Source organism: Alligator mississippiensis, chromosome 6, assembly GCF_030867095.1.
Source record: "Alligator mississippiensis isolate rAllMis1 chromosome 6, rAllMis1, whole genome shotgun sequence".
In the NCBI taxonomy this organism is placed as follows: domain Eukaryota; kingdom Metazoa; phylum Chordata; order Crocodylia; family Alligatoridae; genus Alligator; species Alligator mississippiensis.
In genome coordinates this window covers 17,500,232-17,525,504 of record NC_081829.1, presented here as the reverse complement: position 1 = coordinate 17,525,504, position 25,273 = coordinate 17,500,232, and the positions used below count along the sequence as shown (strand labels likewise).

General features: G+C 47.7%; 1 protein-coding gene across 2 annotated transcripts in view; it reads left to right on the top strand.

Moving 5' to 3' along the window:
• Positions 1 to 1,654: 1,654 nt before the first annotated feature.
• The window catches only part of TLL2 (tolloid like 2), a 207,481-nt gene continuing 183,862 nt past the window's right edge, over positions 1,655 to 25,273 (top strand). For both annotated transcript variants that reach the window (XM_059729666.1, XM_014605001.3), the window contains exon 1: positions 1,655 to 1,841. In XM_059729666.1, coding sequence (XP_059585649.1) covers positions 1,712 to 1,841 — 130 coding nt within the window. In that variant the 5' untranslated portion in view covers positions 1,655 to 1,711. The remainder of the gene's footprint in view (positions 1,842 to 25,273) is intronic.

The following is a 25,273-nucleotide window of genomic DNA, read 5'->3' as shown; positions in this document are numbered from 1 at the left end:
AAAGGGAAGCAAGTGGACCACTACCCTCCCCTGACTGCAACTGCAGGAGACGGTATCTCACCAGTTCAACCACAGCTTGCACGTAGATGTTGAATAAGACCATAAAAAGAGCTGATCCTTTTCCAGATCAACCAGACCCTTCCCAGGTGGAGAGGTATTTGGTATTATGAACAGGAAGAGAGTAGCTTGTCTACGTGGCATCGCAGAACTTAAAAAAAATCCCTACTTTATGTACTCAAGCGTCTCTATGCCCCAGGGTGCTATCGCAAGGCAGAAGCTCAAAGCTGTGGCCTGTAATGCAGCACTGGTGGAAGCAACATCATCCTGTAAAACAAGTCTTTAAGATGGCTACTACCTGAGCCCTGGTATCTAGAATCATCGCCACTTCAGGTAATCTGCACCACTGCGGGGGGGGGAGCTCTTTGTAACCTTGTTTTCCTCTTCTGCTTGTCACATTTATACCTATTATAAAGGAGTGACATGCCTGCTTTTTTTTCCCCCCAGGCTCTGCTTTAGGTGCGTTGCTTTGCTACCCAAGTTTCTACTGACAGTAATAATATCCCAGCTGCACTTTAAAAGCAACCAAGCTGCAATCATTTCATAGGTTCATAGATGTTGGGGTCGGGACAGCAATAGATCATCGAGTCCGACCCCCTGCATAGGCAGGAAAGAGCGCTGGGTTCAGATGACCCCAGCTAGATGGCTATCTAACCTCCTGTTGAAGACCCCCAGGGTACGGGAGAGCACCACCTCCCTTGGGAGCCCATGTTTTAAAAGAGGAGAGAAAAGGGATGGACCTTCTGATGTTTCATGTTGCCTTCTACTAATGCTCTTGCAAGTCCGATTACTTCCTCCTAAAAGACGAGGCCTGGGTTGGAGAGCAGTAATGTAAAAAATATTGCCTAACTGACTCCCCTGTGTGTTGCCCAGACACAATGTATGTTCTTCTCTGCTGTTGGGAGATGCGCTGGTCCTCTGCAAAAAAAAAGCTTTCCAGCAACTGTGCACCCAGGACTCTCAAGGCCAGAGACTGCTGTTGGATTCGTCTTGTGCTAGGCTGCTGTGTCCCTCCCCAAAACAATGCTGTATCCCAGCCGAGTGCGCGCAGGAAAGGCTGCGAGGACACGCAAGGCAGCCCTCGAGAAAACGGACAGCGACAGCAAGAGCGGAGCGGGGCTCGCTGCTGACCCGCTCCCGTGGCACCGCTGCCTGCGCCCCCGCCTGCGCCCAGCACCGGCCCAGCGGGGAGCGAAGCCGCCTGCTCGCCGAGCGGAGACCCCCGCCTGCGGCCCGCTCCCCTGAACAGACACCTGCAGCTTCTGCTCGCGGCTCCGGGACGGGACTCTTTTTAAGTGGCCTCAAGACCCGTCCAGGAGCCGAGCCGCGGGCGCCCTCCGAGGCGGAGGCTGCTGCGGAAAGCGAGCAGAGGGCAGGAGGCAGGCGTGCCCGGGCAGGGGCAGGGGCAGGGGCTCCGCGGGCTCGGAGCTGCTGCTGGTCCCGGGCTGCCCCGGCGGGGAGGAGCCGCGGTGCGGGCGCGCGGCCGATTGGCTGCCCCCGCCCTGAGTGACGGGCGCGGGGCCCAGCCAGGGCGCGGCGGGGCGGGCAGCGGCCCCGGCCCCGGCTGCGGGAGCAGCATCGCCCCGGGCAGCGGCGGCGGCTGTGAGCGATGCCCGGCGGCGGCGGCGGCGCGTAGCAGCCTGTCCCCGCCGCGATGCGCTGGGCGGCCGCTGTCTGCTCCCTGCTGCTGCTGCTGCCGCCGCCGCGCTGCCCGGGGGCGGCCCCGGGGCGCTGGGGGCCGGCGGCGGAGGAGCAGCTGCAGTACCGCGACCCCTGCAAAGCCGGTAGGTGCGTGCGCGGGACCCCGCAGCCCAACTCCGCGAGAAGTTGCCCGGCCCCGAGCGCTGCTCTGCCCCGCGGCGCAACAGGTCGGAGCGCGGCCCCTGCCTGCTCCCCGCGGGCGGCGCCGCCGAGCAGCGCCCGGGGCAGGTGCTGCAGCGGGGAGGGACGCTGCGCTCCGGTCCCGCTCCGCGCACCTGGCCGGCAGCAGCCCCGGCGGGCGAGCCTCCCCGGGAGCGGCGGGACACGGGGCGCCGCGCTCCCGGCAGCGGTGGGGCGAGGGTGAGGGCGGCTCTCGTGGGTTTCTCCAGCGCCTCGTGCACCTGCCTCCCGCTCAGCGGAGATCGCTCAGGTGCGGCCCCGGCGCCGGCCCCTGCTTGGGAGCTGCCCCTTTCCTGCCGTCCTCTGCAGCCTCGCCCCGCCGGCCTGGCCCGCGCCCCGCCGTGCTCGGCTCTTCTGCCCGCAGGGGACCAGGGGGTTTCCCACCTCTCCTGGTCGCCGCAGCGTTCAGCGGGCTCTGGTGCCGGAGCTGTCCCACGAGAGTGGTCCCTGTGCAGTCCTCCTTGCTGTCGGTTTCTGCGAGGACTTGCCAAGCCTCAGGGTTTTGCGTGAGCACTTGTCTGGTACAGGTCTGGGGGCAGGCAGGTGCCCCGTGCAGATGTACCTGGAACTGTTCGGCCAGCAGCGTCTTTCAGGCCCACGCGCGTGTCCTGTATGCCCTTGCTGCACCAGGGTGTGATGTAGTGACCTCCTGGCCCCGTGCTCAGCAGCTGCAGTGGCAAGTTGGAGCCGTGTGTCATCTTCCCTACCCCAAAGTGTAGTTGGGTTTGTAGGACTGTAAAATCTGCCCTGCCTGTGAGACTGCTGTGCCTGCTAATGGCACACATGTGAAGGGCTTGTTCTATTTAGGAGGGTCTGGTATCCATGAAGTGTGGACTGTGTGATTAGCACATGCGGAGGATTTGTGTTGCCCATCTGGAGATGTTCTTTAAGGTGTCAGAAGTCTTGGCTAAACAGACTTAAATCTTCTCTGTGCTGTGATTTGAGATTGAGCACCTAGGGGTCTGTAGTGTTCTCTGGTGATTGCCATCACTGTCTTGGTAAGATTGTCATTGGTGTAACGTACCTCCTGCTTATCAGTGCTGAAACCACACATGACTTGCTAAGAATCTAACGCTGGCTCCTTTGGTACCATCTTAATTCATCAAGATTATTTTAATTTTACATGGACCTCTTAGTTATTCTGTAACCAGAGTTGGTGGTTGCTGGATCTCTGAAAGCAAAGAGATCCTTGGGTCCACTATCGTCAGTACTGATGCTTTCCCATCAGACAAGATCTGTCTGTAGCTCTTCTTTTAACACTGCAAGGTAGTAGGGGTTCTCCTAGCAGGTCCTTCTGGATGTCCCTTGACTAACCTTGATGTCCTTGCATGTGTTAGGCAGAAGGCAAGGTAGACTTGCAGAGGGTTTACTTCATCAGATGGTGTGATGATCAGATCACTTCATCAGATCCCAGCATCTGATGATGTAAGTAAGCCCTCTGCTTACGAAAGCTTATACTATACATCTCTGGTTTAGTTAGTCTGTAAGGTGCAAATCTACCCTGTCTTCTGCCCAACGTCAAATTAACATGTCTAACTACATCTTTCTACATGTATTGTCAGCAAAGTGTAGCTCTTTTGATCCATGGTGCAGACTTCTGCCACTTTGCCCAGTGGAATGACTGGCAGTAATATGCTGATATTCTCTATGAGCCTCACCACTAGTGGGGACAGGGCATTTTGCCAGTGAGTTTTATGGCTGTTTGCTGACAGCAGAGGAATGTAAGTACTTACAGACTCCTGGGCTCATTTTTAAAGTTCTGTAGGGAAATTTTTCTTAGTGGTTACAGACCCTCATGTTCCATGTCCTTGTCCTGTTCCTTTATCCTCCACTGCTCTTCGCCCATCTCATACTTGGCTCTTGCTGCCTTGGTTCTTTCTCCACTTACTTCTCCTTCCCTCACCCCCTTCCTCCTCTCCTTTGGTTTGGTTAGGCAGTATTGTCCATCCTACATGGGCTTCAAGAGCAGTGGTAAGACAGACCTTCTGTGATGCCATGGTGAGTCCAGATCGCTGAGAGCTTCTGCACTTAGTAGGGACAGTTCTCTCAGCCTTTGTGCCGTAGGAGGGTGCTTACCCAGTGCAAAGAAACTCTTTAGACGTTTAAGTGAGCATATGCAAATTGAGATTATTCAGTGGGCACATACAGGCAAACTTCACAAGTGGAGCATGAAGGCACTCCAAACTAAATAAATGTGGGAATTTAACATGGGTGAAACAGCACATTTTTCCTTAATCTCATTCTCAGAGAGGGTTGAATTTTTTTTTTCAGCTGAAAATCAAGTTGAGGCAGATAGTTAGCATTGAAACTTCAGCCCAAAAGTTTACTGTGGCCAGGTTTTATAAGTAGCTAAAGAAATGGGTCTTATTAAATTCCCCCAAAACTATAATGTTATAAGGTACTAGCAGTTTCATAGATTTTATAGACATTAGGGCTGGAAGGGACCTTGGAAGAGCATCGAGTCCAGCAGCTCTGCCTGTAATATATTAGATACTATGGGAGGAACTGTTTAGTCACTGCATTGAAGAACTGGCATCTACCTGGGCTCTACCCGAAGGTTTTCCTTGTTATAACTTTGACTAATAGACTTAACTTCTTTGAGCCTCTATGTCTCTGTCTGTAAAACAGGGTTAGTGTTATGTCCTAGAATACCGGGGCCAACCTTTTTGGCCGGCATGCCATCAATTACACCCATGCCCTCCCTGACTGCGACTCTGCCCCTGTTGTTTTGCTTTCTGCTCCTTGCTTTATATGCTACTGTGTTCCCTGCTCTCTCCCTTATCTACCATGTGCCACATATGAAGGCTGCCTGTGCCACTTACAGTGCATGTACCACAGATTGGGCATCCTTGTCCTAGATGTTTAACTAATAAATGTGAAAGTTTCCTGTGAAAAGCATGTTAATAGCTCAAAATATTTAATAAAGTCTAACTTGAACAATCCCTGGAAGCTTAGGCTTCAAGCCAGCAGTGCCATATTGACTTCAGTGGGAGCACTATAAAAAAAATAGCCACTTTAATTAAGCACTTGACTACAGACACACAGACTTGATATCAAAGATCTTTAGTTTTTCTTTGCTCTAATCTGTGGCCCATGCAATATGCATCTGTTTTAAGATAAACCTTGTGCCATAAATAAAGCCGACATCGTTTGGGGAGTGCTCTCATGCGCATAAATGAAAAGAGCTAAGGAAGTATTACCTTATTAAATAAATCAAGGCTGCAGGCTGATTTCCAGATACAAGCCAGATAGGAAAGTTTGCTGGGGCATGGAGAACAGGAGTGAAGTAGTAGCACGAGTGGGAACTTTGGAAACTTTCTCCCTTGTTAGTGATCAACAGCGAAAATGCCAAACATTGCCACCAAAGATTCACCAGTACCGTAAACATCAAATGTTACCAGATTTAGGATCTGGCATAGACCCCCAAATACTTGCTGGTGTCACTCCCATAAATGTCTACATTTTGTACTGCTGCTCTGAAAATTTGGGGGCTAATTCACCAAGGGGAGTGAAAATCAAGTAACCGCTTGGTGTCTCGAGCAGTTATTTATCTTGCTTGGCTAGAACTGCCAGTGCCATTTACCAAGCTCTTGTCAACTGGGTCACTGCAGCTTCTAGAGGGAATGGTGCAGATGTGCCCTGCTAGGCCTGCATCCTGCCATGCACTGGAAATGGCACAGCCTTGGCATATGCCAGAAGCAATATCTCCTCCTTCAAATCGGAGTTTTTAAATTGCCCATGTGTCAGCACAGATCTGAATGAGGCTGCCCATTTAAGTGGTTCTGGAGGGAGCCTGCTGATGTTTCATGAATGGAACAGCCCCTCTTCCCATGCTTCCTTCCCCCCCCACCAAATCCTTCATGAGGTTGCACTACAAAATGCATTGAGAACCACTGCACTCCAGGTGCCAAAGCAGATGCCTTGTTATAGCTCTCTTTCTCCAGATAACATAATTCTTGTCTTGCTTCCTCCTTCCTGTGCTGAAAGCAATGCAGTTAAGTGCTTCAGACTTGAAGCTCTATTTAATGGTATTCCAGGCATGTTGCAGGCCAGCTTATTCCAGAGTTATTTCAGCCTCACTCATTTAACCTTATGAGTAAAAGGGACAAGACTGCAGGGATGGGTGTGGGATGATTAACAAGGTCCTTCATTGGGACTGAATGACTTGCCAGTGTTCTCAGTCTTGTCAATTTTGAGTTTTAGCCATTGGACTCTGATGAAAGTTCCCATGTTCAGCTTAACACAGGAACAAGGCATTTGAAAGTTCATGTTATTGGGTGGTAGAAAGTAGTTATGAATTAACTTACTCAGGAAAAATATTGCCCCTCTAAACAATGATGCTGTTTTCCAGCTGGTGGGACTTGCTTTTATTCCACTCCCTGCTTCTTCTTGCTGTTGAACCAGCCATGAGGCATGATGGTGCCAGGTGTTTGACATTGCCTGGGTTTGATGTTGGTAGGTCAAGTAGCTGGTGTGTTTAATGGATTAATAATGAATTATTAAAATGACTAAACTTACTGGCCATTTAAGTGACATGTCCTTTAAACTTTCCTATTCTCTATTTAAAATAGCTGGTTAATTGCTAGACACAGCCCTGTACAAACGTTTGACTCTTCAGACAGGAAAGGAAGAGGTCATCAGATGGCTTTATCTGGGAACTGCCCATGTTAGGTATCACAGGAGCTAAGGCAGAAGGAGCCTTTGCTATGTCCTTGAGATGTCCCTGTGACCTCTGTGCTAGGGTTTTGTTATATCTAGACTTAAATATTTGGGCAACGGAGTTTGAACCATACCTGAGGGACTGGTGCACCAAATTAATTGATATCACCATAAGAAGGACTTCTCAATATTGGGCCTACCTTTTCGCTTACATCCCCCGGGGGTTACAAGAAACAATGGCCACAAGCTGGCAGAGAGCAGATTTAGACTGGACATTAGGAAGAACTTCTTCACAGTTCGAGTGGCCAAGGTCTGGAACGGGCTCCCAAGGGAGGTGGTGCTCTCCCCTACCCTGGGGGTCTTCAAGAGGAGGTTAGACGAGTATCTAGCTGGGGTCATCTAGACCCAGCACTCTTTCCTGCTTATGCAGGGGGTCGGACTTGATGATCTATTGAGGTCCCTTCCGACCCTAACATCTATGAATCTATGATTTTATTCTACTGCTCTCAGCTCAACCTCCAAAACACTTTGAAACATCTCGTCTCACCTAGGAAGCCTACACAAGTGCTTCTATTCCTCCTGTGCATTCCCAAGCACATTTGCCAGTCTTTAAAAGCCCCCAGCACCCTTGTTAGGAGGTTGGCATCAGCTCCACTTCACAAATGAACTCGGAATGGAAAATGATACACAGGGGTTAAGTGACTTATAAAATCAAACAATAACTCTGTCACTGAGTTTGGGAGTAGGCCCTTCGTTTTCTCCAAGTCCTGTGACCATCATCATGGTGTCCCACCTTGGTTTTGGTATCCAGTGCCTGTTCCCTTCAGGGAGGCATGTGGACTTGAAGAGCTCCTGAGAGCAAAGCCTTAGTGTTGATGCAGAGGTGAGAAGCCTCTAAGGGGTTAAATGCAGTTGGCAAGCCCCTTCACTATTGTCTTTCCCTTGGCGAGTTACAAGAAGGGTTAAGTTACGGGAAGGGTTAAGTGTTCAGAGAGAAGGTGGGTTGAGTCTCTGTGGGTGGTCTGGATGAATGAGAAATAAATTAAAGACTCTGCAGTCTTTAATTTACCTGCCCTTGGGATCTGGGAACTGAAAGAAGTTAGGTAGAGAACAGACTGTGAGGCACTGTGCGTTTACTAGGGACCTTGCTCTTCACTGGCAGAGATGCTGTATTTTTCACTGTGATGGAGTCACTTTAGTGACTCCTTGTTCAAGGATGTAAGGCACTGTTTACTGTTGGCTCTTTTCAGTGCTTTATATCTGATGGCTGTAGTTTAAACTCTTTACTTGAAAGATAGTTCACGGGATCTCTTGGCATGGAGAGTTCCTGTGTGAAACCTTAAGATCAAGTTCAGGAAGCACTACTTCACAGTCAGGGTGGCTAGGATCTGGAACCAACTTCCAAGGGAAGTGGTGCTGGCTCCTACCCTGGGGGTCTTTACAAGGAGGCTGGATGAATACCTAGCCGGGGTCGTTTGACCCCAGTACTCTTTCCTGCCCAGGGCAGGGGGTCGGACTTGATGATCTGCTCAGGTCCCTTCCGACCCTACCAGTTATGAAACTAAGTGGGCGCAGAGCTCTTCAGATGCATGTTTTGAGATTTTACATCTTTTAGAAAGTTGAATTTCACTGGGAATATGCCAAAAAACAGCTCCGTATGGGAAGCCCTGTCAGTAATTTGGCTAAATGGTTTCTCCCTTATGTGATTCAGTACATGGGACTACACATGGACTTCAGGGGTTAATAGTGAAGAGGGGGCAGATTTTGGACATAGGAGCTGGAGTGGTCAGTTTTAGAATTGCTTGTTATGAATACTTAAAGCACCATGATTCAGGGGTGTAGGTTGTAGCCGTGTTGGTCTAAGGACAAGGGTATTTATAGGTTTTCATAAAGTGCTTGGTCTCGCTGAATATGTAACCCCAGAGCATTTTGCTTGAGGGAATTAGTAACACAGGTATGTTCCTGGGCAGAAATCTTAGGTTGTGTATTCCTGGCCGAGGGACTGTAGAAACCACATCATTTTTTTTCTGCAAAGCTTTTTAAATTGTTCAAAATCAAACAGCTTCTTAACTTTAGAGGTATAATCATGTTCTGCCTGGTACAGCCTCACTTAGATATTTTTCTTTCCACATTTGGTAGCTCTTGTACAATGTCATTTTTGTACTGTTAAATAGCTGTCACATTACTCTCTTGAAAGCGTCTGTGTTTCATTGGTAAGTGAAATAATTTTGCAGAGCCTAGAAAATTCACTTGATATGGATTTTCAGAGGAAGTTATGAAACAAACTCAGGAATTTTTCCTCATTTGGTTCCCAATTGCATTGTAAATGAAACGGAAGCTATTTAACAGGAAATTTGAAAGCATTAGAAGAAGATCAATAATTGCAACAAGAATAAAACTGTCAATGGTCCAGGAAATGGGAAAGAGAGTAAATTGGATCACGCTAACCCTTTATTCATGGAATGACCTTTTTTCCCCCTTGAATTCTTTACAGTCATGTGTAAAAAGAGGTAAGGGTTAATTTGGTATATAAAAGGTTTCAGTGGTCTCCTATGTGGTCATTACAGATCTTGATGCCTAAATTAGGGTGCCAGCTGTATTCTCTGTGGATAAAACCTGAACTCTCTAGATTTGAAATCGTCGGCCTCTATTGCAGGCATGGATAGACAAACTCTCATCCCAGTGTACGAGATGTTTGCATTATCTGTCTACTACTTTTTTATGCTAGTGTAATGCTGATCACACTACTGTAAATGTTCCACCTGTCCGTGCCCTGAGAGAAAAGGCCATGAGTGTTGGCTAAGCCTCTTCATATGGGTTATTGTTACACAGGAAAAAGGAGCCATTGGGTTGCACCTCATCTGAGTTTACAAATTGTTCTTTCTCTGAGAGCTCCAGTGAAAATATAGGATCCGAGTTCATTGGGGTGCCCACATTCACTGTTGCTAACTCTGGAAGCTCAGAAATTGTAAGCTGAGCCTGAAAAAAATGAGACTGGATTAAAACCTAAGACAAAAAGATGTGGTTCTTTTTCTTTGCGTTCTGGTTGCTTGACATTCTTCTCAGCCTTATATCAAAAATCAATTGACTGCTGAGAAATCTGAGCAGGGTGTCATCTGTTCATCTATTCCATGCCAATTTTAAATGAAATGGGATAAAATATTCAGCAATCCTGAAATTCACTCTCCAATCGCGCTCATTCATTTTGCAAATAGTTTCTTTGACTTTTTAAAAAAAAATCAAGATCATTGAACATTTGTATCTTCCAGTGTGGCAAAATTCGTGAGGCTTTTAAATGACCTTTGAAATGGTGGCTAGGCCTAAATGCAGGGTGGCACCAATGTATATACAGTACTGCAATTTACTGTAGATCTCTACATTAAAAGGCAGTTTCTATCGGTTAAACAGGAGTGTGTTTTTAGTGGTGCCTTTCTTAAAGCCCTGAAACATTAAAATGTTTCTTGGTGTTCCAAAGTGAATTGTGGTAAATATGTCCATGTAAAACAAGAGATCATCCAGATTTCTTTAAATCAAGGGATTCCAATATCAACACTCAGTCAGCTTCTTTCCCTTAGCAGACAGGAGATCTTCTCATTTGAGAAGCACTTGAGTGAACTTATGTGCTGAACAAGATAGCCTCTGCTCTGCTAACAAAACATTTTTGTAAAATTGGACTAGAGCCCTAGAGAGACGAAATGGAAAAAGTTGAGATGGGAGGATCAAGTTAGCAGCTAATTCATATCACACGGCAAAAATTCAGAGGTAGCTTGGTTGTGGGCTGATGCCTGCAAAACCTGTGATCCAGGGCAGCAAGGCCGTTTGTTTCCAGAGAGGAAAGGATGTGAGCTTGCATACTGCAGGAGCCCCCAATGTGTGAGGAAAGTGTGCACGCTGCAGCCCTGTGACTTCAGTAAAAAATGCTGTGATTAAGTGCAGGAGGTCATTTGCTTTTCTTGGCTGCTGTGATTCCCTGAAACCTTTTCTGTGGGCCAGAAAATATCTGACTCTTACTAATCTGGATCACTGAGATGAGTAAGGTAGTTGCAGGACACCCCTCTACCCCAATGGGCTCACTATGCAAGTGGGACAAGGCAGGCCAACACATAGAAGAATGCAAGGCCTGGGGTTTGGGTATGGGAAAACACTAAGATTATTAATGATGAGAAGATGGCACCAGGAGTGTTGGGGAGGGGAAAGGGCTCCTTTCGTAGATTCGTATATGTTAGCGTCGGAAGGGACCTCAATAGATCATCGAGTCTGACCCCCTGCACAGGCAGGAAAGAGTGCTGTGTTCAGATGACCCCAGCCAGATGCCCATCTAACCTCCTCTTGAAGACCCCCAGGGTAGGGGAGAGCACCACCTCCCTTGGGAGCCCATTCCAGACTTTGGCCACTCTAACTGTGAAGAAGTTCCTCCTAATGTCCAGTCTAAATCTGCTCTCTGCTAGCTTATGGCCATTATTTCTTGTGACCCCCCAGGGGCACCTTGGTGAGTAGAGCCTCACCAATTCCCTTCTGTGCACCCACGACGAATTTATAGGCAGCCACAAGGTCGCCTCTCAACCTTCTCTTGCGGAGGCTGGAGAGGTCCAGGTGCGCTAGTCTCTCCTCGTAGGGCTTGGCCTGCAAGCCCTTAACCATACGAGTGGCCCTTCTCTGGACCCTCTCCAGGTTATCCACATCCCTCTTGAAGTGCGGCGCCCAGAATTGCACGCAGTACTCCAACTGCGGTCTGACCAGTGCCCGATAGAGGGGAAGTATCACCTCCTTGGTTCTGTTTGTCATGCACCTGCTGATGCACGATAAAGTGCAGTTAGCTTTTCTGATGACTTCATCACACTGATGACTCATGTTCATCTTGGAGTCCACTAGGACTCCGAGATCCCTTTCAGCTTCCATGCTACCCAGCAGGTCATTTCCTAAGCAGTAGGTATGCTGGACATTTTTCCTCCCTAGGTGTAGCACTTTGCATTTCTCCTTGTTAAATCTCATTCTATTGTTTTCTGCCCATTTGTCCAACCTGTCCAGGTCTGCCTGTAGTTGTTCCCTGCCCTCCAGTGCGTTCACTTCTCCCCACAGTTTTGTGTCATCCGCAAACCTGGACAGAGTACACTTCACTCCCTCGTCCAAGTCACTGATGAAGACGTTGAAGAGTGTCGGTCCAAGGACTGAGCCCTGCAGGACCCCACTGCACACACCCTTCCAGGTCGATACCGACCCATCCACCACCACTGTCTGGGTTCGACCCTCTATCCAATTTGCCACCCACCAGACTGTGTAATCATCCAAGTCACAGCCTCTTAACTTGTTCACCAGTATGGGGTGGGATACCGTATCAAAGGCCTTCCTGAAGTCTAAGTAAATGATTCATAGATTCATAGATGTTAGGGTCGGAAGGGACCTCAATAGATCATCAAGTCCGACCCCCTGCATAAGCAGGAAAGAGTGCTGGGTCTAAATGACCCCAGCTAGATACTCGTCTAACCTCCTCTTGAAGACCCCCAGGGTAGGGGAGAGCACCACCTCCCTTGAGAGCCCGTTCCAGACCTTGGCCACTCGAACTGTGAAGAAGTTCTTCCTAATGTCCAGTCTAAATCTGCTCTCTGCTAGCTTGTGGCCATTGTTTCTTGTAACCCCCGGGGGCGCCTTGGTGAATAAATCCTCACCAATTCCCTTCTGTGCCTCCGTGATGAACTTATAGGCAGCCACAAGGTCGCCTCTCAACCTTCTCTTGCGGAGGCTGAAAAGGTCCAGTTTCTCTAGTCTCTCCTCGTAGGGCTTGGTCTGCAGGCCCTTGACCATACGAGTTGCCCTTCGCTGTACCCTCTCCAGGTTATCCGCATCCTTCTTGAAGTGTGGCGCCCAGAATTGCACGCAGTACTCCAACTGCGGTCTGACCAACGCCCTATAGAGGGGAAGTATCACCTCCCTGGACCTATTTGTCATGCATCTGCTGATGCACGATAAAGTGCCATTGGCTTTTCTGATGGCTTCGTCACACTGCCGGCTCATGTTCAATTTGGAGTCCACTAGGACTCCAAGATCCCTTTCCACCTCCGTGCCACCCAGCAGGTCATTCCCTAGGCTGTAGGTGTGCTGGACATTTTTCCTCCCTAGGTGCAGCACTTTGCATTTCTCCTTGTTGAACTGCATCCTGTTGTTTTCTGCCCACTTGTCCAGCCTATCCAGGTCTGCCTGCAGCTGTTCCCTGCCCTCCGGCGTGTCCACTTCTCCCCATAGCTTTGTGTCATCTGCAAACTTGGACAGAGTACATTTCACTCCCACGTCCAAGTCGCTGATGAAGACATTAAAGAGTATCGGTCCAAGGACCGAACCCTGCGGGACCCCACTGCCCACACCCTTCCAGGTCGAGACCGACCCATCTACCACGGCTCTTTGGGTGCGACCCTCTAGCCAATTCGCCACCCACCGGACTGTGCAGTCATCCACATCACAGCCTCTTAATTTGTTCACCAGTATGGGGTGGGATACCGTATCGAAGGCCTTCCTGAAGTCCAGGTATACGACATCCACCCCTCCTCCTGTGTCCAGGCGTTTCGTAACCTGGTCATAGAAAGAGACTAGGTTGGTCAGGCACGATCTGCCCGCCACAAACCCATGCTGGTTTCCCCTCAGCATAATTTGTCCTGCCGGGCTCTCACAAATGTGAGCCTTGATAATTTTTTCAAATACTTTACCAAGGATGGAGGTGAGACTGACCGGCCTATAGTTGCCCGGGTCCTCCTTCCTCCCCTTTTTGAAAATGGGGACCACGTTAGCCCTTTTCCAGTCCTCTGGGACTTGGCCCGTGCGCCACGAGCATTCGAATATTCCTGCCAGTGGCTCTGCAGTGACGTCGGCCAGTGCCTTCAGCACCCTCGGATGGAGCCCATCCGGGCCTGCCGACTTAAAGGCATCCCGTTCTTCCAAATGACTCTGCACCACCTCAGGATCTACGCATGGAAGTCTGGCGCCTTGCTGCTGCCTCTCTACAACCCCAGTGAGAGACTTGTCGTGCCACTCGCTTAGGAACACTGAGGCAAAGAACTCGTTGAGGAGTTCAGCCTTGTCCCCTCTATCTGTCACCAATTGCTTCTGCCCATTTAGCAGGGGTCCTATTCCTCCCTGGGCCTTCCTTTTACTCCCTATGTATCTAAAAAACAATTTCTTGTTGTCCTTTACTTGGGTTGCCATCCTCAGCTCCATGGTAGCTTTGGCCCGCCTAACTGCCTCCCTACAAGCACGAGCAGAGGAGGTATATTCGTCTTTAGTGATCTCACCCTGTTTCCACTTTTTATGTGCTCCCCTTTTGGCCCTTAGGCTGCCCTGGATTTCTCTGGTCAGCCATGGAAGCCTCCTGGCCTCTTTCCCTCTTTTGCCTTGCTCGGGGATCGTCTTGCTTTGTGCCCAAAGGATCGTTTCCTTTAGGCACAGCCACCCTTCTTGGGCACCCATCCCATCAAAACTCCTACTCTGCAGTGCTTCCTTGACTAATCGCCTGAGTGCAATGAGATCAGCTTTCCTAAAGTCTAGCACTTTCACCCTACTAGTTACCTTACCCACTCGCCGTCTTATGTTGAATTCTATCATAAGGTGATCACTGTCTCCCAGATAGCTACCGATTTGGAGGTCCCCTATCATGTCATCTCCCGTTGCCAATACCAGATCCAGTATGGCATTCCCCCTAGTGGGACCATACACCTCCTGTGTCAGGTGGAGGGTCCTGTACACAAGTTAGAAACCTGCGTGAGCGATGGGACCTTGCTGTCTGCGTCTCCCAGCAGATGTCCGGGTAGTTTAGGTCCCCCATGACTACCGCCTCTTTAGCTTTTATGGTCTCCGAGAGTTGCCTCAGGAGCCCCACATCTATTTCTTCCCCTTGGTGTGGGGGTCTGTAACAGACCCCTACCACCAAATCCCTTTCTCCTTGCCCCCCATGTAGCCTAACCCACAATCCTTCTACTTCCTCAGCCTCGGATTCTGTCTTGATGAGGGTTGATGTATATTGCTCACTGACATAAAGTGCAACCCCCCCCCCCCCTTTCTTCCCCGACCTGTCCTTTCTATACAATCTATAGCCCTCAATATGTACCGCCCAGTCATGGGATGAATCCCACCAGGTCTCTGTTAGCCCCACTAAGTCATAGGTGTTTAGTGCAAGCAGGAGCGCTAGTTCATCCTGCTTGTTCCCCATGCTCCTAGCATTAGTATATAGGCACTTGAGCCCTGCGACTGGTGCCTTTGCTGCCCCCCCGCTCCCAGTCCCATGGGGCCCATGATGTCAACCCCTACTCCTGCGTCCAGGTGTTTTGTAACCTGGTCATAAAAAGAGACTAGATTAGTCAGGCATGATCTACCTGCTATGAACCCGTGCTGGTTTCCCCTCAGCATAATTTTTTCCTGCTGGGCTCTTTTATATGTGAGCCTTAATAATCTTTTCAAAGACTTTGTCAAGGATGTAGGTGAGACTTGCTGGCCTATAGTTGCCTGGATCCTCCTTCCTCCCCTTCTTGAAAATAGGGACCACATTGGCCCTTTTCCAGTCCTCCGGGACCTGGCCCATGCGCCACGAGCGTTCAAATATTCATGCCAGTGGCTGTGCAATGACATCAGCCAGTGCCTTCAGTACCCTCGGATGGAGCTCATGCAGACCTGCCGACTTAAATGCATCCAGTCCTTCCGAGTGACTCTGCAATGTCTCAGGGTCAATGCTTGGTAGTCTGGTGCCCTGCTGCTGCCTCTCTACAATCCCATTGTGAGACTTGTCTTGCCCCTCGCTTAGGAACTCTGAGGCAAAGAACTCATTGAGGAGTTCAGCCTTGTCCCCCCTGTCTGTCACCAATTGCTTTTTCCCATTCAGTAGCGGTCCTACTCTGCCCTGGGTCTTCCTTTTACTCCCTATATATCTGAAAAACAATTTTTTGTTATCCTTGGGATGCCATCCTCAGCTCCATGGTAGCTTTGGCCTGTCTAACTGCCTCCCTACAACTGCGAGCTGAGGAGCTATACTCCTCTTTAGTAATCTCTCCCGGTCTCCACTGCTTATATGCCCTCCCCTTTTGCCCTTAGGCTGCTCTGGATTTCTCTGGTCAGCCAGGGAAGCCTCTTGGCCCCTTTTCCCCTGCATCGGGATCGTCTCCCTCTGTGCCCGACAGATCGTTTCCTTAAGGCACAGTCACCCTTCCTGGGCTCCCATCTCGCCAAATCTCTTACTCTGCAGTGCGTCATTGACTAAATGCCAGAGTTTGCTGAAGTCAGCCTTCCTAAAGTCTAGCACTTCCACCCTACTAGTTACCTTACCCACTCTACACCTTACGATGAATTTGATTATTTGGTGGTCACTGTCCCCCAGGTGACCACTGATCTGTAGGTCCCCTACCATGTCATCTCCTGTTGCCAATACCAGGTCCAGTAAGGCATTCCCCCTAGTGGGACCATGTACCTCCTGCGTCAGGTGGAGGTCCTGTACACAGGATAGGAACCTGCATGAACAGTGGGAATTTACTGTCATTCCCAGCAGATGTCTGAGTAGTTTAGGTCCCTCATGACTACCGCCTCCCTAGTCTTTATGGTCTCTGAGAGCTGCCTCAGGAGTTCTAAATCTAGCTCTTCCCCTTGGTGTGGGGGTCTGTAACAGATCCCTACCACCAGATCCCTTTCCCCTTGACCTCCATGTATCCTAACTCACAGTCCTACTTTCTCCTCCTCCAATTCCATTTTGATAAGGGTCGATGTATAACACTCCTTGACATAGAGTGCAACCCCTCTCCCTCTCCTCCCCACTCCATCCTTTCTGTACAGCTTATAGTCCTCAATGTGTGCTGCCCAGTCGTGTGTAGAGTCCCACCAGGTTTCTGTTAACCCCACTAAGTCATAAGTGTTTTCTGCAAGCAGGAGTGCAAGTTCATCCTGCTTGTTCCCCATGCTCCTAGCATTGGTGTATAGGCACTTGAGCCCTGTGACTGGCGCCTTTGTTGCTCCCTGGCTCTGATGCCCAATGGGTGCCTTATTGGACACAAATGGGGAGAGTTTATCAGATGTAAGCAGCAGCATGGCAGAAGGTGCAAAGATGACAGAGTAGGAGACCCAGAGCTGTAACTAGGGCAAGAGGTCTGAGAAGAGCTTGAGGAGACAAGTGTATATAAGGATGCTTCAAGTGAATGTGAGTTTGAATGGAGAAAGAGAGTGTGGATAGGAATTGCACAGGGGAGGGTGATATGGCTGGAGCAACATGAGAGAGAGATCCATCTAGGCAGGCAGAGAGCAAGTCGCAGTGGCCAGAGCATGAAATGATCCAAAGTGAGAGGTTAGTAGTGAGGAACAGGTGGATCTGGATGATGCTAAAGGGGGAAAAGGTGATTTGAATTGGGGGGAGTAGGGAGGGGAGAAGAGTCAAGGTTGATGCATATTATAGGCCTGGAGAGATGGAGAGCAGAGCTGGCAAAGCAATATAAGAAGTTAGGAGGAAAGATGTATGTGTGCAGTATCACCAACCTTCCTGAGTGGTTTTTTTTTTCCTACCATGAAAGCTCAAGCTGCTGGTGTGAAGAGACGCCAGGAAGGTCCCTGCTTTAATTACAAAAAATTTTGGCCCTCATAGTTGGAAAGAAAAGCTCAAACATGCCTCCTCGTTCCTGAGGTGAAGGACAGGAACTGGAAGCAGGGATACCATCCTCTGCTCTGTGACCTCCTCTGCTAGAACCCAGCTTGGAGGAGGACAGTGCTTGACTTAAGTGCAGATGGGATAAAAGCGAGACCAGAATGGGGAAGGAAAGGAGTAAGGGGGGGACAGGAGCTTGGTAGCATTGGAGCTAGCATGGTAGGGTAAGAAATTGCCTGGGGTGAGCAAAGGATGAGTCAGACTAAGAGCTGGGGGGTGGGCAAGAGTCAGATGAAGAGGAGAAGAACATGTGTTGGCAAAGGAGTCGGATATTGGGAACTGGCGAGGAGGCAAATGGGGGCCTAGGGTATATCTCTGGAATTGAGTTAGGGTTGTATAGTGAAGGATGCTGTTGCTTCCAGGACCCATATTTGTTGCAGAAGTTGGAAGGCAGGTCATGAAAAAGGCAGGCGATGAGAGGGCAAGATGACCATGTGGTTACAGTATTTGAATGCTGCCCCGCAGAAGTGATTCTGTGCCTGCCTCTGCCAGAGAGGGATCTTGAGAAGAAGTAGTAAAATGGCAAGCCGTTCTAATACTGTCATCCACAAACCAGCCTGTGAGGAAATTCTAATAACCTGTCTTCAAAGCAGGGTTTGACTAGTGTCCAGTAAATAATGCCTTGGGATGCACGCTGTGTAGTGAAAACAAAATATCAAATAATTGCTGCTCCATTGAGCACTGTCCATCCTGTGCCTCAACTGAGGCCTATGGAAAAGGGAGATGTTATTGCTGTCCAGGCAACCTTAATTCCTAGATTTCCTAACTTAAGAGCACTTGACTCTGTGACCTAAATTTTTCAACATAGTTTTTCTTGACATTTCCATGGGTAAAAAAAAAAAGGAAACAAACTTGCATTGTGTGGAGTTGTATTGACAGGGGTGATTAGTAGCGGTAGTACAGTTTGGTCTGCAGAGTAGACTGCTGTCACTTGAGCTACCAGAACAACACTAGGAGCAGTAGTGGACTGTTCAAGGGGGATGAGGTACATGCCTCTTGTCCATGGGTTTCTCTTTCAGCAGAGATGGGGTAAGACTGGGGAACCCTGGTTTATATTCTAGGTATGGTAGGGGAGTGTTCTCCAATAGTTGGAGATCCCTCTGCCCTGTCCTTTCCCTTCTTCTCTGTCCTTGTCTCCACCCTCTCCTGACTTCAATCCAGTCACAACTTTCTTTTCCCCAAGGCTTCTCATTTGATTTTACTCCCCACCCACCGGCTCCGGCTCCCTAACCTGTCATTTTTCCTTCCTAAGATACCTTATCCCAGTCTGCTCCCTCTGCCACCCTTCCCCAGGTTCAGACTTTGCCCCGTCTTTATTTAAACCAGGAAGTTTCTTATCCCTTGCTGCCTGGTAGCCTTCAGAGCACAGGAGCTTCCTTACTCCTGTTATGATGGACAGTTAGTAACAGTTGTGGGGACAGCCCTGCTCCTCCCTCTGACCTGGTGCATGCTCCACGCAGATGGATGCTTCAAAGAACTACACTGCCTAGCCCCATCCAGGCTAGACAGAAGAGGGTACAGGCAGTCCTTGACTTATGGCAATTTGTACTTGCGGCGCTCCACCATATACACCCATGTTATTACTTATGGCACTGGACCCTTGCACTTACGGTACTACAGGGAAATGTACAATGAGAAAAAGGGCAACAAAACAAACATCCCTGGATCAGTTTCCCAAAAAGCTATCAAGTGGTCCTAAGTCTCCCCAAAATCTCCCCAAAGAAGCCCTTCTGAATTCCAGGACCCTGATGAAGGTGTTCCTTCACCTTCTGATTAAATAAAATTTTATGATTAGTTACTGTATTGCCCTGTGTAATTGATTTTTATATACAGTACACTTTAGAAAGCTTTGTACTGTACAGTGTATATCATTTATAGTTGATTTAAATATGGTGTTTATGGTCTTTTCTATAAAAAGTTGGGCATCAGGCCCTTGGTCAGGAATGTAACTCCCTATTATAACATTGTTTCTATGGAAAAATCAGATTCGACTTGCATCATTTCAACTTACAGCACGTTTTCCAGGAACATAACCCACTGTAAGTGCAAGGACTGCCTATATATCCATGACTCCATGGCAATTCCTCCACCAAATGTTAAGCCCTTGCTCCGAATATGGAAGCACTAGAACTTCTCAGCCAAGTGGCTGGAAGAGTTGAGAACATGGACAATGTCCTTAATCTCATTCTCAGAAGTAAAAAAATCCATATTAGCCGTAGTTTCCCAGAAACATTCAGCCTGAGACAGATGTTTAGATTTGGACTGAGATTTCCCTAAGGTTAGTTTTGGCAAATCTATAAGCAACTGAAAACAGTATCATATAATAGGAAATGTCAAAGCACCTCAGTTATATGCAGGACTACAAGTCATAGCTATAATTAATGGCATGATTTTGAGGGCTCTTAATAGACTGTGAAATTTAAGTCTTATTTACTAAAGAGAGTCCCACTCTAAATCCTCAGTTGAGTTCATGTTGTTTGTTCTGTCTGCTCCATCCCCACCTGCTACTTTCAAATGAAACCTGTGTTGTGGGAGCAAACACCCTATTGGCATGGTTATTTTTTGAATTGCTATATGTAGTTGCAAAATGCTTCTTTGCTTCCTCCTCAAAGACCCAATGTTTGGCAGATGTGTGCTGATTTTTGAGAAATTTTTCAATGGAAAATGTTGACAGCACTCATTTGATGTGTCAAAATCAACATGGGTTTTAAAGGAAACTTTTATTCTGTACATTTATTTTTTTACCATTTTACCTTAAGTATTTTTACAGTATTGAACTAATTTGTGTCTGAATCAACATTTTGTGGGACATCTGTTCCACGGGAAGTTCAAATGTTTGTTCCAAATTGGCCATATAGTGTGGGGATTCTGTTTTCTGTCCAGCTCTAGTGTTTACCTTGTTTTTGTGCATTAAGGGTGGTAGTTTGTATCCTTAAAAAATTTTTAATGTTGTGTTTAAACAGTTGTATTCTAAACACCACAGCAATTTGTAAGTGCAAAAGTACTTGGTAGACAAAACTCGTGCTAGAGGCAATATCTTTTATTAGACCAACTAAATAGTAGCAAAAAATAAATTCTTTCTTTGCAAGCTTTCAGGTTCAAACACGCGTCTTCAGGCAGAGCAGAGTTGAAAGGTTGTAAAATTTCTCCCAGGTAGAAAAGAAACTTCATCTTGTAAAGGATGTTGTGGTTCCCCTGGGTTTCAAAGTCCATTTGTATAAAAGTAGATGGTGGCACTGCTTGTCTTGTAAGCAAAGGAAAAGTAAAAAACAACATCCTTTTTATCCAAACAAACTGGAATGTACAAAGGAAATACACATACATAATTGAAAAGTACTTTGGTTTTTAAACAATTCATGCAACTTTAATAAAGTAATAGATTTTGCAAAACACATAAGTAGACTTGCTTTCCTGGGGACTTCCTCTTATTGAAAAAGAAAAATTCAACATATAATTTCAAAGCAAAGGCCAACTCTCTCTCTCTCTCTCTTAAATTAGGTTGCATTTATCACTCTTCTGAGGAAAGACTGAGGGAACTGGGCTTATTTAGTCTAGAGAAGAGGAGACAGAGGGGACTTAATAGCAGCCTTCAACTGTTTGAAGGGGGGTTTGAAAGAGGATGGAACTGGACTGTTCTCAGTAATGGCAGATGATAGAACAAGGAGCAATGGTCTCAAGTTGCAGCAAAGGAAATTTAGGTTAGATATTAGGAAGAATTTTCTCACTAGGAGGGTAGTAAAACACTGGAACAGGTTACCCAGAGGGGTGGAAGCTCCATCCTTGGAGGTTTTTAAGACTCTGCTAGACAAAGCTTTGGCTGGGATGATTTAGTTGGGGATAGTCCTTCCTTGAGCAGGGGGTTGGACTAGATGATCTTCTGAGGTCCCTTCCAACCCTAACTTTTTATGATTCTGTCTTTCAGTCAAGTCCACTAGGGAGAGAAAGTTCTATTATAACAGCTGAAGTACTTCTGTCCATGAAGTAATGCTGGCCAGTATTTTTATATATGTTGTAACCAGCAGTCACTGCCATGCTGCTATAAACCAGACCTAAGTATTAAAAGTGGAGCTTACGTCCACCACATTTCTATATTACTTTAAGGATGAAGATTGACTTTAGTAAATAAATTAACTGTTGAATTTGTGACTCAGTTTGAGTTACTCATTTGGAATATTTCCTGTCGTATTGATCACTCCTTTTGAAAAATGATACTGAAGGGTTGCAGTCCACCAGAGAGATGCATACACAATCAGGAATAGGAAGCAAGGTTGGCTTAGCAGGTCAGTTTGGTCAGGGCAGACATGATGCATAGGTTGATCCCAGGTATGGAGACAGCAGTGGTTTAATGGCCTGTAGTGCCACCAGTGGCACTGATCTTAATACTAAGATCAGTGCCACCAGTGGCATGCCAAGTGGAGAGATGGACTTAAAGGAGATGTAAATCAGCCTACCTAGTTGCAATCACTTGCATCCCTTGCCGAGCTCCCCGGCATCAGCAACAGTGTTGGTGAGGTCATTCAGAAGACGTTAAACATGATTTTAGTTCAATGATTCTCAGCCTAGATGTTGTGGCACCCTGTGGTGCTGTGCCACAGCCCCTGTGGGAAGAGGTAAATGCTCTCCATCTCTATCTGGTACCCTGCATCTGCCCCAGCTACTCCAGTTGCACCTGTGGCTGCTTCTCTGTGGACTGTCACTATGGCCTTCCCCACCCCAAGGCAGCCCCTGTGCTGGCCCCCCATGATCCCAACATCATACTCCACTCTTTCCATATTCCCAGGGCCAGCAAGAGGGGCTGCAGGAGTGGTCACCAGCATGAGACCCTGCAGGAGAAGCCTCAGCAACCCTCGTCTCCTGAGGTTCAGAGCACGGGTGAGGAGGGAAAAGACAGTGGAAAGAGCAGACCACAGCAGAGCGAGGTCCTGCCCCTGCTGCCTGCAAGTGGTACCAGCTAGATCAGTGATTCTCAACTTCTTTAGCCTCAAGACATGGAGATATGTCTTCTGAATTTAGGGCCATCTCAGTAGTTTTCACTTGGGGTGCTGTGAAATTCAGAAACGTTACAGTGGGGGTCTGGAGGATGAAAAGGCTGAGAACCACAATGGGTTTGGATTTCCCTCATGTCCAGTTTAGGACTCTGGGTTCTGTGGACACTGCACTCTGCCATTGACCTGTCCTCCAGGTGACTGCATTGGCTTACCAGCCACCTGTATGTTCCTGGCAGGGATACCCACAAGTTTCTTTTGGTTCTGAGGAGTTTCATTTGTAGGAACAGGGTCTTGTAGCCCCTGTAGCTGTTTGTACTACTTGACACAATAGGATTCTTTTCCATTATTGAGGCATATGTGTACTGTAGTAGCCAAGAAGAAATATAAATTATTGCTCAGTGAATTTTGTCCTTAATAAGCAGCTTCCTTCATCACTCCTAGGCTGCACCTAGGAAAGAAAAGACAAGGCAGATCTCCCAGACTGCCACAAATGAGGCCCCTTGGTGTCTGCAGTGATCGTCCTTGAAGTGAAGCCACTTACTGCTGTACAGTTAGTACTGGGAGAAGATTTTGCTGCATGCCACTTCTGACAGGACAGCAATGGAGGATGTTGCAGTTGCAGTGCAACAGCACTGTATAGGACAGCAGTGTGCAGTTTGGAGGATTGCACGGATTTTAACGTCTAATCTTTGCTCAAACTTGAAAGTGAGGATTTCCTATCCATGTGACTATTGACCTGATGCCTCCTATCCATTTTCTTGTACATCTAAACATGACTTAAAAGATTCATTGACCTTGTCAGTAACCTCTTCTTGTGGTGGGGAAATGATTTTCCATCACACAGTTAGATGCTGCTGCTTTTTTTTTCCTGTTGTGCCATATAGTCTTTTTTGTGCTATGTTTAAGTAATAATAAGATATATAATGGGATATGCTAGGGTACTGCCACCTCCCAGAAACTAAACCCATTGGCTCCAGTGTGAAGAGTCCTGCCTCTCCTTTTGAAGGTTCAAACACTGGGTATAGAGCATGCTATTCCCAAGGTGATACTACCTTTCCCATTTCTGGGTAGAACATCCATTGGGTGAGGGTCCAGAACATTTTTCCAGACTTATCTTTCTAAAATAAAAATCACCTTTTTGGGGCTAAAGCTTTCCAGTTTTGAAGAGTTGGGCTGGCTGTTGGGATTCTCCTGAGACTCCCTGGCCTCACTATACAACAGTGCTATATGAGTTCCCCTGTTCCAGCACTCAGCCAGGTCCTAGAGGAGTCCTTCACCTGGAGCTCAATGCTATAGTTGCATTCTCCACTTTATTACAAGAAATTAATGTGGACTGGCCTGGAGGCATGGATATGAGGAATTTGAGGACTCATAGGATTGGGGATATCGAGGTCTGTGGGCAGGGAACCACAGCAGGAAACTCTTTGAATTAGTTAATGTAGTTCGTGGGTCTTGGGTTAAGTAGAATTTGCTTGGACTGAAGCAAGAAGTCACACATTTGAACTTGGACCAGAATACTTCTTACCTGGTGGGTGGGTGGGTGTGTGTGGGGGCGGGGGGTGTTCTGAACAGAAGCCTCCATTTACATTTATCTGCCTTTGTGGAATAGGTCATGTGAATGGCTTTGGAGTGGAGCACGTAGGGTGTGACTGCCCGTGCCTGCTGGAGGATGGTATGAATGAGCTGTGCTTGGAGCACGTGTAAATAAAATAATGAACCAAGATGTCTTCATGTGAATTGGAATCTTTTTTTACGGCTGGCAGAAGGGTATATTGGCCAAGGATACTGGATCCTCTTCTGGAGGAGGACCTAGATATGGTGACCCATGCATTTGTCCTGTCCAAGCATGTTAGCACTTGCCACCTTGCACTGGCCAAGAAAGCTGCCTGGGATGTTTAAGTCAGTCTGTATGAAATACCTTGTTCACTAAAGCAAGCATCTTCAGGAACACACCCAGTGCATGTTCTCTTGACTGTCTTTGAAGTCCTAGGTCCAGAGAAACTTCTGTTCCTCATTTATGAAGCTCTAAATGGGCTGGGATGTTGGGCAGGGGCAGGATGGGGCAGAGCTGAGCAGAGCAGCTCAAAGACTCGTGTCTCTGTCCGTGCCTCAAGATGGCAGTTGCATTCATCGGAGATCTCTAACTGATGGAGCTGCTCCCTTTTGAGAGAGGGAGGGAGAGAGATGGGGTGGGGCATGATGCTTGGCAGACCTTCTCACTGGAAAGCCCTTGTAGGTTACAGAGAAAAGCTTTCTGACCACCCTAGAGCCCAGACACTTCTAGGTGTGAGCTATCCTTGCTCAGAGACCCCTCCCTAGCAGAAGAGTGTGGATCTCAGCTGTGCTTAGGGGCTCAATAGTTGTCTAACCAGTCCAAAATGAATATGGAGAAGCTTTACTTGCATATCCCATCTGAATGGCAGCAACACTGCCTGCATGTCATGGTGATGAACAGTTCAGGAAAGCAGGCAGTAATTAGAGTAGTTACAACTTGCCACTTCTAAAATTCCTGTAACAGAGGGTTGGAACGGATAGTTTTGACATGAGAGAGGAGTTTTCAAGTAGGATTTGCATGAGGAAGGAGGAGGCTGCTGTGTACAGAGTGATGAAGGAAGCTCTTTCAGGAATGCTTGGGTTAGTACTTCTCATTTTTGAGGTGCCCTGATAGATCTAACTTACGTCATCGCGGTGGGGAGAGGTGAGGAGGTAACATACTGGATTTATAACTGGGTGAATATTATAAGTCCAGACTCTTCACAGACTTGTATGTATGTATGTTTTGAAGGCTGTGGTCCTTATTTAGCACTCTTCATCCAAACCCCACATGTTCCAGGAAGCGAGTCAACCTCTTCCCACAAAATCAAGTAATGTAAAAATCCCAGTTTATTGAAGTAAAGTTTGCCATCTTTTTGTTTGCCTTCTGGGTTTTTGCCTCAGATTCATGTTCTAAAGCTTCCCAATCATTCCTGTGGGATGCAAAATGAAAGCATAAATTTTCACATGAACACTTGACTCCACAAGCTGGGGC